The sequence below is a fragment of the Ostrea edulis genome, chromosome 1 (genome assembly GCF_947568905.1).
Source record: "Ostrea edulis chromosome 1, xbOstEdul1.1, whole genome shotgun sequence".
NCBI lineage: Eukaryota > Metazoa > Mollusca > Bivalvia > Ostreida > Ostreidae > Ostrea > Ostrea edulis.
In genome coordinates, this window is record NC_079164.1 from 111502803 (window position 1) to 111519134 (window position 16332).

A 16332-nucleotide genomic window follows, 5' to 3' on the forward strand; every position below is an offset into this window, starting at 1 on the left:
TCTTATCTTTTATCATTAAGGGGAGGTGTTCATAGTTTTCTAACAAACTTTCCACAAGGAGCATTGTAATTCAAAAGGCATAATTCAGATGAATCTTGAATTTTGATTAAATAGATGCACCCCCTGCTGCCCCACAACTGACATCTGATGGATCTACGTCAGTGGATGAAAGACAGTCCATTGCATTACGATGTACCTTGTCTACGCTTGGTAACCCTCACATCACGTGGAGCTGGGTGTGTGGAGATGACACACTGACCACTGGAGTGACCAATACAGGGACCCAGTCAGAGCTGACATTGACAGCAAACAGAAAGTACAACCAGAGAACGTGTCAGTGTAGAGCCACAAGTCCAAGATCGTCATTGTCGTATAACAGGACGTCAGGAACACAAATCATCACTGTATACTGTGAGTACATTTCTTAACGTTTATATCCACAAGAAGAGACAGGCATTTCAAGTATGATTTAATTGTACACCCATGCCATTTACAGTGCAGTAAAATGAACATTATATACCTTGAATTGAAGTTGATTCTATGGAAATTATTTTGACTTTAACTATCATATAGAATAATTTTAGCAGTCCGCAAATGCATTTGCAAATTAATTCCATGTATTGATTGTTGAATATTTCATTTAACTTGATTGTTTAGTTTGATTTATTGAAAAAAATATTAATTTCAATGAATTTGTCTTAAGGATGTAAAACTTTGAATATAGACTGAATCCCAATCATTTTTATTTTTTTCACTTTGACGTGTTCATGACATAATTATTCTAAAAAAGAACAACCCTTCGAAGTTCAGAACTTCTTTTATTTCTAATGTTTAATGTTGATGAAAGTAGAATTTAAGAACGATAATAAAAGAAATACCGATGATATCTTCGAAATCCATGATTGTTAAATTTTATCTAAGACTCGTCATAGGCATGAAAATCAAACATTGCGAGTACTATGACAATGATTTATTTGCACAAGCAATTACTGGCAAAGGCACATATTATAGATTATATTATAGAAACAATAATATTCAAAATATAATCAGTGATTTGAATGAATGAATATGGCCCCAGACAAAATCATATCATGTTACACTAAAGATAAGCTGTACACGAGATAAAGGGATCATAATAGGTATATAGAAATAGTATAATATATATATATATATATATATATATATATATATATATATATATATATATATATAGGAATAGTCATAGAACTTTCTCATGATGAATTATGTAGACATATTGGAATCAGTTTCTTTAAGGAAATTCCTTTTATTTAACAAATCTTCAAAAAATTATTCCAATGGGTAAAAATGTCTTATATAATTTATCCCTATTCTGTTATGATTAGGGGCCAATTAATCAACACATGAAAAAATATTTATTAAAGTTGTGAACCAAAGTAAATGTTTTGTCAGTATGACATACTTTGTGCAATGGTAACTTCTGACTAATTCGGAAACTTATCAGCTGGTATTAACGAAGTACTGGTTTATTCAATGCATGGTTTGATTGTTAGGCCGTTCTAGACACACTGATTTAACCTACGGATAACTCCGTTTACCTGATCAAAATATAGTGCTCAAGGCGGATGTGACCAGTCGACAGGGGGATGCTTACTCCTCCTAATCACCCGATCCCACCTCTGGTATATCCAGGGGTCCGTGTTTGCCCACCTCTTTATTTTGTATTGCTTATAGGAGTTATGAGATTGATCATTATTTGTTATCGTCACCTTACATGGTACAACTATGATTGCAGGAGTAGGGGTTTTGTCATCAGGGTGGGGCCAAACTGGTCACAATTGCATATTTTTCGCTTCTTGGTGATTATTATTTCAATTATTTTCAATTTTGGTATGAAGCATCTTCGGGACAAGAGTGACATAAATCTTAGATGTCAGGTCTCTGGCATCCCTGAGGTCGTAGTGGCGGGGCCAAAACTGCCAACAATTGATTGATTTTCAAAACTATTCTCTTCTACTACCATTCATCTGTAGGAAAACTATATGCAGGGTGATGTAGAGCAGGAATTTATGGTGTAACACAGTGTATATGTGTACAGATCTAAATTATATCTTTAATGCTATTAAGGTGGGTCCGTACTCCTGAATGGTTTTGTTTAGGTAGCAGTCTTTTTTGTTTGAAATCAAGAGATCAACATCCAGGAAAATGAAGAAGAGCACAATATTTAAGGATTTACATATGAATTTTCAATACGGAGAAAATTGAAGTAATGTACCACTACACAGATTTTATCAGGGTGCGTGTTTGCCCAACTGTCTATTTTGTGTTGCTTATAGGAGTTATGAGATTGATCAACTGTTCGATATCTTCACCTTTCATCAGTGTCGTCGGAAACACCTTTTCTGGTCATGTTGAAATGAATGACACAAAAAGTTTTTTAACTTGCATTTGTTTATCAGGAAACATGTCAATGATTTAGAATTTTTAAAAAAAATCAACTTTCGGGAGACAGATATGCACAGTTATTGAACAAGATATAACAGACATATATCAGGTACGATACGAACAATTTGAATCAAGTCTATACCACGAAGCTTTTACTTAAATATCCACTCCTATGGCCCGGATTTGATTACCAGATATTGAAAAACGATAAGTGTGAAATTTGAAGACTTCTTAATGTAATCAAGAAAAGTTTCTAGAGCTGACGAAGATAACATTTACATATACATTCCGTACGTTTGAGTACTTATTTATAGTCAGATAAGGTATGGGCAGCAGACATTTCCCTAAAATCACGAGACACCGCGGACGGAAAGTCCAAACGTAGACCTACATAATATTCCGCTCCTTTGAAGTTGCGGTTTCTTCGTCGTCCTTTAAAAGTCCCCTGTGTTACATGCAGTATAAATCGTATTCTCTGAATATAATGTACAGTACATTTTCTTCCAAAATAATATTAGATTATCTAAATCATACCGATCTATTCTTCATGGACAATTCTAAATTGTTTGAATGAGATGATTTCGTGTTCCATCTTAATTTTCAAATTCCTTGTAATAGGAGTAATTCATATTGATATCAATTTCCGTTGGTTTTAGTGCGATATACATGATTTGTTTATTGGTTTGTTTATTTGATTGAAAGTGTCAATGATACATGCAACTCAAGTCTATGTGACATATATTGTATAACAATTGTTCCTTCGCCTCGTGAAATTTTGGCATCTTTGAATTTGATATTGTACACATTACGCATAGCGACGAGTTTGCTACAGGAAAATAAAAGATGTTGGGTGCGTGGACAGTCCAAATCAAAAGGGAATGAATCGGTCAACGATGTTAAAACAATTATTTTGAACTTGCGTGAAATTTCAGGTGGTTGCCACATGTGGAATTTCTTACTTTTTAAAAATCTATTCATAAAATTCCCGAAAGATTAACTTCATTTAAATTCATCAGGTGGGAAATTCCACTCATTTATAAGAGCTGGTATACACATGAATTTCTTTTTATAGATTTGACGTTTACATATAGGTATTTTGTAATTTATAGTGTGTATTGCGTTGTTCTTTTAGCAGAAAAATGTTTTTAAAATAATTTGGAGTTTAATTCTTGTTCACTTAATTCACTATTTTTATTCGTGTTGTTTTTCGTCTGATGTGAAGCGGTTCCTAACTTGTTTCCAAATAGATAGATTTCCTCGATGCTAAAAAAGTTCGTCATGTAACTTTCTCCCTGTAACTAGTACAATTTATTTCTAATTTTGCAGATTCGCTTTGATTTTGACATCCTCCCTGATCGAGGCAACTCTTGATATCTTTTTGATAACTCCAACATTCTATTAGTCTGATAATTAGTGATTGAGAATTCCAAGTCTGGAAAAAAATATTGTATAATGCAATATATGAAAGTAGTTTAAACACATGAACTTCTTCAAAACCATGCTCCAGTTTTAGGCACATTTGGTAATCTAGTCGGTGGGACGAATGAATATGAGTTACACTTCATTGTTATTTCGGATTTCAAACATTTCGATTGAGCATCACTGAAAAGACGTTATTTGTCGAAATGCGCATCTGGTGCATCAAAATTGGTACCATATAAGTTTTACATTATGACCCCTGGGTCGAGGCCTCTGCTGGTAGACTGTTAGTCCCCGAGGGTCTCTACAGCCCAGTAGCTAAGTACTTCGTTACTAGCGTAAAAATACGGATGGATATTTAATTGGTATTATAAAAGTTAGAAATTCATTTCAAAATTAAGGATTATCTCCCTTATACATAGCTCTTATCCTTTGACGAATTTGATTCCACTTTTTTGGCACACTGTTTTTAGCTATAATAGCTCTAAAACTGCATTGTTATTTCGGATTTCAAACATTTCGGTTGAGTATCACTGAAGAGACATTATTTGTCGAAATGCGCATCTGGTGCATCAAACTTGGTACCGTATAAGTTTTACATTATGACCCCTGGGTCGAGGCCTCTGCTGGTGGACTGTTAGTCCCCGAGGGTCTCTACAGCCCAGTAGCTAAGTACTTCGTCACTAGTGTGAAAATACGGATGGATATTTAATTGGTATTATAAAATTTAGAAATTCATTTCAAAATCAAGGATTATCTCCCTCATGCATAGCTCTTATCCTTTGACGAATTTGACTCCACTTTTTTTGACACACTGTTTTTGGCTATAATAGCTCTAAAACTTCATTGTTATTTCGGATTTCAAACATTTCGGTTGAGCATCACTGAAGAGACATTATTTGTCGAAATGCGCATCTGGTGCACCGTATAAGTTTTACATTACAGTACCTATACTGGATTCCTTAACTACATAAAAACCCGGGTACCTATAAAGTACAAAACGAAATCGAAACGAAACGAAATCTACCGAAACGAAACCTACCGAAACGAAGCGAAACAGATTGTATAAACAAACTATTATAATTATGATAATCAAAAATGGTATCTTAGGCCCCTGTGAAAGTTGCCACATATAAATAAAATTCATCTCCCCTTTGATGTAGGCTTTCGGCTTGACTGATACAAATTTCTAAAAGTTGGAAGGGGTGATTAAGCACAAAGTACATATCCAAAGTTGATTAAATATCATGTGCAATTAGTTTCGGATCCATACATTTCAGAACGGAGGGTTACAGTCTCAGAGGTCTGGGGGAACACACTAAATAGGGATGGAGTCACCGGCGTAGGATCCGCCTTTGGACATAGATACATTTTTTTAAGAAACTGGTGTCTGAGAAAGTTGAAACAGAAAGAACTCTTAACCTCGTATTTTATCTCTAAATGCTGAGGTGCGAATACTTTCAACAATGGAAAACATTAAATAGTGTATTATATTAAATGTGAATGCAATTCAGTAGGATATATATACATGTATTATTAAAGGACACATCTCATGTTTTCAAAGTATACAAAATTACATGCATTTTGCCTTCTTCATGCCTATAATAATTAATTCTAATAGTTCGTTCGCCAAAATTTTGCGATAATTAATCACAATCCAGACTTAAATCTAAGCCCCGATTTCAAAACGTCTAGTTAATTAGGTAGGTAGTCACGTGGTACAGTGACTCACATGCACCCTTCGGATTGTATAAGTAGTGTGAGATATTGTTAAAAACTCAGCTTTTATGGGCCAAATTTATTCACCATGGGCAGCATTTACATCGATGTTGACAAATTTTCCGAGTTTTATATATTTTCGCCACCAGTGCATACATATAGCGATGTAAATACACAAATATAGCGAGAAAAGACATACAGACAGATATTAGTAAAATAAACACAGATTAAAAGAAGTAGAAGTTTCGGTGGGTTTCGTTTCGTTTCGGGAGATTTCATTTTGTGTCGGTAGATTTCGTTTCGTTTCGATTTCGTTTCGCACTTTACAGGTACCTTAAAAACCTTTACAAAAACACATCGTTGGATCCTGTAAGTGCTCTACCAAGCCCTTATCTTTGCTCCTAACGAAAATATCAATAGTTGTGAAAGATAAACTTCAATCTTACTGTGCGACCACATATGCCAGAAGTGTGTAAATCAAATGTGGATTTTAAAAAATTCTAAAGAACTTTTAGCTAACTAGAATTCGCAAAACTTTTCTCAGATCAACAACATCAAAGCCTATGACTTTTCAACACTTTACAAGACAATTCCTCACGATAAATTAATAACTAGATTTTTTGAAATCATAGACAGTTGCTTCCTCAACAAAATTGGACAACGAAAATATTATTATCTAGTGATCAATCATCCTAAAAATTACTTTGTTAAACACCACTTTGATTCCACGTACACATATTCTGAAGTTGAAATAAAAGAAACATGCTAGAGTTCCTCATTGACAATATTTTTGTGGTCTTTGGTGATCAGGTCTTCCAACAGCTTGTCGGAATCCCCATGGGCACACATTGTGCTCCTTTGTTAGCTGACCTGTTGTTATCAATCGCTTAGCGCGCATGCGCCAGCTATTATTAGGAGGTAGTCAAAAGTCTTCCAACCAACGCTCTGGGCAAATTTATAAAGTATTCAAAACAAATAGTGTATGAAACAGGTAACTCTGGGTAGATTAAAATTGTCCCGATCTTGCAATTGCATTTCTGTTAAAATATCGACGCAGTCTCTTAAATTTCTTTATAGAATCTAGGATATCCCTGTGCTGCAAAAGCAAGCAAATGTTTTGTGGCACGTTTTGAAACGCTTAGCGTAGGATATAAAATCTGCGTGGGTTGGAAGAGATCGTGTGGATTGGAAGTTTGTAAACAATCATCGGGTGTTGCTAAAACATGGAATGAAAAATGGAACGGAACGTAAACTACTGTATGCATAATTGATATTATGGGGTGATCAGCATTTTGTAAAATCAAACGGCTTATTGTGTTCTCTACAAAGGCTGCAGAAATTGCATAGAAAACGGGAAGTCATCACTATGTTCCACCGTTTCATATACTTCATAAGTTTTACATTCTGTACATATATACTTGCATGGTGTATGCATGTTTGCATTTTGAAATTGTGATAACTTACTATTTAAGCGAGCGCTTGTACATGCTATCCCTTTTCCCGAGTTACCATTTTCTGACCCTCTCGTCCACCGATTGTGACAGTATGTTGTTTCACAAATATAAAACAAAAAATAAAATGAAGAAATAAAATACTGAAAAAGAAATAACCTTTCAAATCTTATTATTTCTTCTCTGATATTAACCTTTACAAATGATTTTACAAGCCTAATTTAATTAACGTTTTACAATAGTCTTGCAACCCAGCGTTGCCAGAGGTGAGCAGCTACATACATAATGAGTTTTTCACTCCACCCACCTTCCTTGAAAAAGAAAAGAACAAAGGTAAAAAACGGAAGAAAAATTGATCCGATGCATTAACGGACTTCTGACATTTGTTAATGCTACTAACTGAGTGCCGTGAGTAATTTGGAAATTTTGTTCAAATCAATACCGATTGATCACTGCTTCGTATATCGTTATATTTCTTTCAAAAGTTAGAATGTAAACTTATACGGTACCAATTTTGATGCACCAGATGCGCATTTCGACAAATAATGTCTCTTCAGTGATGCTCAACCGAAATGTTTGAAATCCGAAATAACAATGAAGTCTTAGAGCTATTATAGCCAAAATCAGCGTGCCAAAAAAAAGTGGAGTCAAATTCGTCTAAGAATGTTAGATATCAAATTGGAAAAACTTTCTTTAAAAATATATAATCATGTGGAACACAACACAATGTCTTTTAATAAAAGGTGAAGATAACGAACAGTGATCAATCTCATAACTCCTACAAGCAATACAAAATAGATAGTTGGGCAAACACGGACCCCTGGACATACCAAAGGTTGGATCAGGTGCCTAGGAGGAGTAAGCATCCCCTGTCGACCGGTTACACCCACCATGAGCCCTATATCCTGTTCAGGTAAACGGAGTTATCCGCAATCAAAATCAGTGTGCCAAGAACAGCTTAACAATCGGTTTGGAACACGTCAGACAGCATTTGACCCAATGCTAGGTTGTAAATCATATGACTTCGCTGCAATTGTCATTTCTATTCATCCATTTTATATACGTGCTAGATATTCCTTATTATAACGTAGACTTACTGATTAGTGCATTTTTTTTCACCGTATGTGTTTAATTGTAATTTATTTTCTTAATACTGTAGTATTTGTTGCTCACAAGGCTTTGTGTTTGAAAAGTGTCGAATGATATAGAATGTGCTAATTGCTGAATGTACGCACTATATTATCAGTGTTGTGACACAGAAAATGTTAATACATTGTGTAAAATAATTGAATAACATATCATATTTTCATTGATATGAATTAATATGTATTGATATTCATTAATGCTTGCATGAAGGCAAAATCTACCTGTTATGTTACATTGTATGTTTCGTTAAGAAAAATATATGATCGATAGATTTTGAATGTTTTTGTTCTGTTCCGTTTTCCGCTCCGCGTTTTTGATTTTTCATCAAACCGAGCAGCCTACCTGTGATTTGTATAAAATAGACTACTGAAGACAGAATAACAGTATCAACTGTTGACTGTGCATGAAATGAATCTACCTCTGTTGATATGTCACATTATTACACATCATACATGTATTCATTAAGAAAATGAAAACAGTGATGAGGCCTGTGGACGTTGAAGATGTGTATTAAACTTTCATTTAAAGTGTGTTCTGGTATAGCAATTTTACCGGTATTATAGTATAATACTAAGCATACATATTTATACCCTAACTTTTAATTTAGAGATAACATTCTGTCATTTTCAAATTTGATACAATTATCCTACAAAACCAATATCAAATTTAGATATCTTTTCTTTGTTCTAGTAAATTGAGAAGAATGAAGTTTTATATGTCAAAACTAATGATAATCACATTGTTGTTTTGGAATCATTTGAAAATCATTCAAAATTATATAGATATCAGCCTATTTTTTCTTCTTTTTTTTATTAAGTACCCCATTTTAATCCTCGCCAAGAGTGTCAGGGCCCCTAATAGGACACATATATAGCACAGTAATTACAAAATCATATACATTGTTAAATTTGAAAATTTTATTTCAATGTTTTATATAAGCAAAAAATAAAACCCAAACATATCTCAACGAATTTTAATTCTACAAAAAAGAGTTCCTCATTTACCTTGGGCTACGCTTCAAAATAATGGGTTTCTAGGTCATATAAAGGAGTTATTGTTACATAATATTATATAAGGTATATAAATATGCATGATGTACAGTGGATGCAAAAAGGGGCTTAATCCTAAGCTAGGACACCATCGATTGGATACATTTATATAGTACGAGTTCTAGACATAATTAGGAGATTGTTTGAGAAAAAGAAATTTACTTTCGCACGTTTTAAGAAGTATGATACTAACAGATTAAAAATTATAAACAGGTTTAAAAATTCCAAGATGTATTATGTAAAAATCTAAATGGGATTAATTCGATGTAACATCTGTTTTAGAATATAAAATATATTGAGATTATACACTTAGGTTTGATTTAGATAATGAGGTATACTTTTGAGATTTCATCAGTCAAAAATACCTTCGGAATCATTTGAGAACATTTAAATGCTATGAGGCAAATATGTGAGAATTTATCCTTTTTAGAATTGCTTCCGAATTATTTGAGAACATTCTTGAGATTGTCGAGAAATACAATTACATTTGATCGAGATGATATGATCAGACATATTTCAAAGATTTTATCACGGCGGGTGTGTCAGGTCAACAGGGGGTGCTTACTCCTCCTTCTAAAAATATTAACTTTCATTCGTAGGTCGATTCGATATATCCCAGCGTGCTTGAAATAAAAAAAAAAACATCACAGAGTCGTCCACCTTTGCTTCATACTTAGATATTTTATTAAAAATAGATATTAAAGGCAAACAAACAACTAAACTTTATGACAATCGGGGTGATTTCAGCTTCTTCATCGTCAACTTCCCATATTTATGTAGCAATATTCCATTATCACCTACATATGGAGCAAATAGTGGGGACATGGGGGCCTTATACCAAATTACTAAGAGCCTAAGTGGTGAACACCTAAGCAGTAACAAGCATGTTAAATCGAAAGATCGAGTCCTGTTAACAAGGCAAGAAGACCAACTAGAACGATGGAAAGAATATTTCAGTGAGGTATTGAACAGAGAGTCACCACAAGAGCTGCACTCATTCAATGAGGGTTATGAACCAGCACTAGACATCAACACTGGTGAAATATCAGAAGAAGAGATTAGAAATGCAATAAAAAAGCTGAAAAACAACAAAGCTGCAGGAATTGACCAAATACAAGCTGAAACCTTAAAAGCAGATAGATGACTCAGTGTAGACATCCTGAGAGACCTTTTGAATAAAATAATGAGAGATGAAGTATTACCAGCTGAATGGGAACAAGGAGTAATTGTCAAACTGCCAACGAAAGGACAAGTTACTGGTTGTAATAACTGGCGTTGTATATGCCTGTTGTCAGTGCCTGGGAAGATCTTGAGTCGGATTATACTAGACAGAACGAAAGAAGCAGTAGACTAAATTTTAAGGGAAGAACAAAGTGGCTTCAGAAGAAACAGATCATGTGTTGACAATATCTTTATTTTAAGAACCATAATTGAAGAGACTAACGAATGGAATTCACCACTATACATAAATTTCATAGATTTTGAGAAAGCCTTCGATAGTATTCACGGAGACTCTCTTTGGAAAATCCTTCAGCATTATGGAATCAACCAAAAAATTGTGAATATCATTAAAGATTGTACAATGGAGTCAGGTGTGCAGTACGGCATGATGATGAACTCACAGATTGGTTTTTGATAACATTTGGAGTCAGGCAAGGATGCATAATCTCACCTCTACTTTTCATTCTTGCAATGGATTTGGTCATGAAAAGAACAACAAAAGAACCAAGAGGCATAAAATGGGGATTAACGAACACATTGGAGGACATGGACTTTGCTGACGACATTAGTCTGTTTTCACACACATACCAACACATGCAAATGAAATCTGATGATATAAGCAAAGAAGCAAAGAAAATAGGACTAAAAATAAATGACAAAAAGACCAAAATCATGAAGATCAACTGCCGTAACGCCAGTAACATCGTCATGAATGGACAGCCAATTGAAGAGGTATCAGATTTTTGTTATCTTGGCAGCACTCTTAGTAGTGATGGATAAGTGATGAAAGAAGTGAATATTAGAATAGGGAAAGCAACACCAGCCTTTAATAAGCTGTCCAACATCTGGAAGTCGAGAAAATATCCTACAAGACAAAGGTAAGGTTATATAAAAGCAACATACGATCAGTTTTGCTATACGGCGCAGAAACGTGGAGAACAAACAGGGAAATTGAAAAGAAACGGAGAGGGGTAGAAAACAGGCTACTAAGGAAGATCATGAACATCAAATGGACAGACAGAGTATCGAACATCGAACTCACAGAAAGAACAGGAATCAACAACATCAATGATGAAATTAAGAAGAGAAGGTGGAGATTTACAGGACATATACTAAGAATGGATAACACCAGGCAGGTAAAAGGAGCACTGAGGTGGACAACGGCTGGCAAGACGAAACCAGGAAGGCCAAAGGGTACATGGAGGAGTACGCTTGAAAGGGAGATGAAAAAGTTGGGATACATTTGCGGTGAATTAGAAAAAAAGGCAAAGGACAGAGCTGGTTGGCGGACCCTGTTGGAAGCCTTATGTGTTACCTAACAAGAAGGGGATAAGTAAGTAAGTAATGTCTCTTCAGTGATGCTCAACCGAAATGCTTGAAATCCGAAATAACAATAAACCTGTAAGAGTTATTTAGGGGGAAACAGAGTGCCAAAAAAATTGGAGTCAAATTCTTCTAAAGATAAGAGCTATGCATGAGGGAGATAATCCTTAATTTTGAAATGAATTTCTAAATTTTATCACAGCAATTAAATATACATCCGTATTTTCAAGCTAGTAACGAAGTACTTAGCTACTGGGCTGTAGAGACCCTCGGGGACTAACAGTCCACCAGCAGAGGCCTCGACCCAGGGGTCATAATGTAAAACTTATACGGTACCAATTTTGATGCACCAGATGCGCATTTCGACAAACAATGTCTCTTCAGTGATGCTCAACCGAAATGTTTGAAATCCGAAATAACAATGAAGTTTTAGAGCTACTTTAGGGAAAAACAGTGTGCAAGAAAGGTGGAGTCAAATTCGTCTAAGGATAAGAGCTATGCGTGAGGGAGATAATCCTTAATTTTGAAATGAATTTCTAACTTTTGTAACAGCAATTAAATATCCATCCGTATTTTCAAGCTAGTAACGAAGTACTTAGCTACTGGGCTGTAGAGACCCTCGGGGACTAACAGTCCACCAGCAGAGGCCTCGACCCAGGGATCATTATGTAAAACTGATACGGTACCAATTTTGATGCACCAGATGCGCATTTCGACAAATAATGTCTCAGCTTTGTTTTATTTGATAATTAGGGAATAAATAGGAATTTAAAGGAAGTTTAAAATTATAGTTTCATATTAATTGTGTAGTGTTTATTGCCGTAAGATTAGATTTTTTCGTGTATATTGTTCATAGCAAGATAGCTCAAGGGCAGATCAAAGAATGTGCCGTGAGCCCATGTGAAATTATTTCTGCTCAACAAGAAAGATCAAACAACTGTTGATCTTACGCTTCATCTTCATGATTATCCGATCACTGTATATTCACGAACCCCTGTAACATCAGGTAATTTCATGAATTTATCTATACATGTATGTATTAGAATTTCCAGAAGTCATCAAGATATTTCGTATTTTGTAATAATCAGTCGAACGATTCCAAAATCTGGAACAATGCTTGTTGAACATTTCTGATGAGATGATTTTCGATTACGAAATGAAGGTAATATAACTTAAGAGAATTGCCCCTCAACTCCATGATATTTAGTATGAGAAAGCAAATGCTGTTAACAGATATCGTTTAGATCATTATTATATACAGATTTCGAGCATGAATGCATGTCAAAATATTTCTGTTTTCAAAAGATGATCTAGCCCCATAAACTCCTTGATTATGCAATTTATACATGCAGTTATTTTATTGATTCCATCAGTGTAGATCGCTAAACAAGCAACTGATGTTCTTTCATGTATTGCCTATCATGTAGCACAGATAGATTGATAATTAATGAATGTCAAAGAAGACTTTCAACATTAATATTTATTCGTGCTGCTTTCAGTGACACTCATTTCTGTTTAAATATTTAGAAATCTAAACTTCTTTTCAGATAACAATGTCATAATATCAAACTTGAGTGGAAAATATGTCACCAGTGAACACGAACGACTTCAGATAAAATGTGATATGGTTGGAAATCCGTTATCTACCATCACGTGGCTGTTTGTACAAAACAACACTGTTGTAAAGAGAGACAGTGATGTAAGCAGCAGCTCACTGGACATACTGTCAGCAAACTGCCTAGATCACGGGAGTTACAAAGTTACAGCTGAAAATGGAAAGGGTCCAGCTGCTGTCAGAACAACCCATGTAGCGGTGAGATGTAAGTTTTCTTTCTGTTAAATCAACGCATGATTTGTTGGTATCTTTTAGTTTTAACAACCCATGTAGCGGTTAAATGTAAGTATCCTTGTTGTTAGGACCCAATCATGTCCATCCGCACAGTCATATCGTTATCATTATCTTTGATCAAATATGTTGAGTCTGTTTTGTCTTTAGTGACAATGAACCATAAAACGTTGTCTCCAGTAAGCATTTTTATGTATACGTTAGTATGCAAATATCTTGTAAAGAATATCAATAAGGATACAAACATTAAAGCGAATACATTCAATTTCTTATTGTATGTTTTTGTTTTGGAAAGGTAAACCTCGACTGTATAACGTGGATTCGGACAAATTTGGCATAGGAAATAATGAATCTCTTCAAATATTCGTGAGAATGCTAATGTATCCAGAAGCAACTCTTACACAGTGGACTTTCTCGGGGAAAAATAATGAGAGTAAAATCATTCAGAATAATACAAAAGGTTACAGCATAACAGACAGTAAGGAAGAGAATAAACAAAACATCTCTCTATACAAAAGGAGTGTTAAAACAGAGGACTTTGGAGAGTACACATTAATGGTTCTGAATGATGTTGGTAATTTCACCAGGATCTATCATGTAGATGCAGCAAGTGAGTTAGTTTTATTCTATTTTTCAATCAAATATACTGAAGAAGAAGCCACAGTTCTTATTGAACTTTAATCCCAAACTATCGACGGATTTATTGATTGTATACTGTTTAACGTCCCTCTCGAGAATTTTTGACTCGTATGGAGACGTCACAATTGAAGGTGAAGTGCTGCAAAATGTAAGCCTATGCTCGGTGCTTACGACCTTTGAGCAGCGAGGGATTTATCTCGAGCCACACCTGCTGTGACACGGGACTTCGGTTTTTATGGTCTCGTCCGACGGACCGCCCCATTCCGTCGCCTCTTACAACAAGCAATAGGTACTTATGACCTACCCGGGTTCTCACAACAGTATCGAGGTAAAAAGTGTAAGAAAATAAGAGTTTTCAGTTCAGCCATGCTGAAAGCTTATATTCAAATCAGTTTTCTTTGGAAGATTCATTCATAACATCTCCGTCGTCTACAGGGGTGTTTTAATTATCAAAAATCTCCCTTGCTTCCGTAGCAGTGTGAAATCGTCATTGTCTCAACGCCTGTCTCGACACGGGACCTTCGTTTTTGAGATAAGATAGGAAAGACCAGTGATTTTCACGTCTAAATACCGAGCGCTTGGTGAATGCACAATCACTACCCTACCTATTTTAACATCTTATGTGTGACGCAATCATAGCATGAGCGGGGTTCGAACTCACGACCTCCCGGTTACGAAGCGAACGCTATGTCACTGAACTGCCGCTAGTAGTCCGGATAAAATGGAAAATTCAAATTATTTTCCATGTTCGGTCTTCACAAACGAAAGTCAACAGGAAAGTAAAGCATTAACAGTTTTATTCATATCTCCAGACGTTTTACAAAACGGAATTAATACATGTATCGACATATATAATACAATAACATCATGGTAACGCTGAGGGATAGAATATCGCGTAAAGTTTGTGATAGGCTATAAAATGCACATTTACACATAAGTTAACCATTAATAAAAAGTTGTATCAAACTTTTTCAAACTGGGTTTGGATTTTTGAAGAAAATGTATCCCTTTTGTCTTCTTTAACATGCGCATAATGTTTGTTTTAAATGTTTGTTTTTAAAATGGGAATGCTTTGAAATGTCTGTGACAACATATATCTAGATGTTTACTCGTAATTTCATTATCCGTTATTCCGGGACTTGAATATGTTGTTGATGAACATGGATTATGACTTACAGTGTTGTAACGGTCTATTTCATGTAGATAACAAAGAGAAAAATTTAAAATTCACAAGACATGTCCGAATTTACATGGAATGTATTTTCTCTGAACATAATGGAGGTCCCTTCTTGTAAATACGGTCACTTGATGGAGATTAACATAACCTGTTTCATTAGATTGCAATTGTTGGAATTGGAATAGATCTGAAAAATACGGACGATCTTTGTAGATGAATGCTTATGACATGTTTCATATTAACGACAAACTAACAACTCAACTTTATGACAAACGGGTTGATTTCAACTTCTCCATCGTCAACTTCCCATATTTATGTAGGACTATTCCATTATCACCTACATATGGTGTTATATCTCTCAACTTATTCGATACACAAGAGCTTGTTCTGCTTATGGTCAGCTTATTTTTTTAAATCGAAGCAGGCTATTGACAAACAAGTTGATGGTGCAGGGGTTCCAACTGTGTCGTTTAAAATCAGCATTTCGCAAATTTTATTGTCGTTATAACGATCTAGTTTGCCCATACAACCTATCATAGGATCAAATGCTGGCTGGCGTGTTTCATACCGATTGTTATGCCGTTCTTGGCACACTGATTTTAATTACGGATAACTCCGTTTACCTGATTAAGATATAGGGATCAAGGCAGGTGTGGCCGGTTAACAGGGGATGCTTACTCATCCTAGGCACCTCATCCCACCTCTGGTATATCCAGGGGTCCGTGTTTGCATGTATAATCAGCATTGTTACTTCATTGGCACCTGGTGTCGATTTATCTTGATCGCATCCACCCTTTGTATCTCTTTGTCTCTTTCCCCTCCACTACGTAACAGACAATTTTCCATTGTTTAGATGGCGAAATGTAGATTTCAAAGGGAAAACGGTCTCTGCAAGATAGTAGCTAATATTTCTTTTTG

General features: G+C 35.2%; 1 protein-coding gene across 1 annotated transcript in view; it reads left to right on the top strand.

The window, feature by feature from the left end:
- Positions 1-16332, top strand: part of LOC130048686 (hemicentin-1-like) — a 110057-nt gene that overhangs the window by 60239 nt on the left and 33486 nt on the right. Inside the window, exons 6-8 of the mRNA XM_056145705.1 lie at positions 115-411; positions 13300-13572; positions 13894-14208. Of these exons, the coding sequence (XP_056001680.1) occupies positions 115-411; positions 13300-13572; positions 13894-14208 (885 nt within the window). The remainder of the gene's footprint in view (positions 1-114; positions 412-13299; positions 13573-13893; positions 14209-16332) is intronic.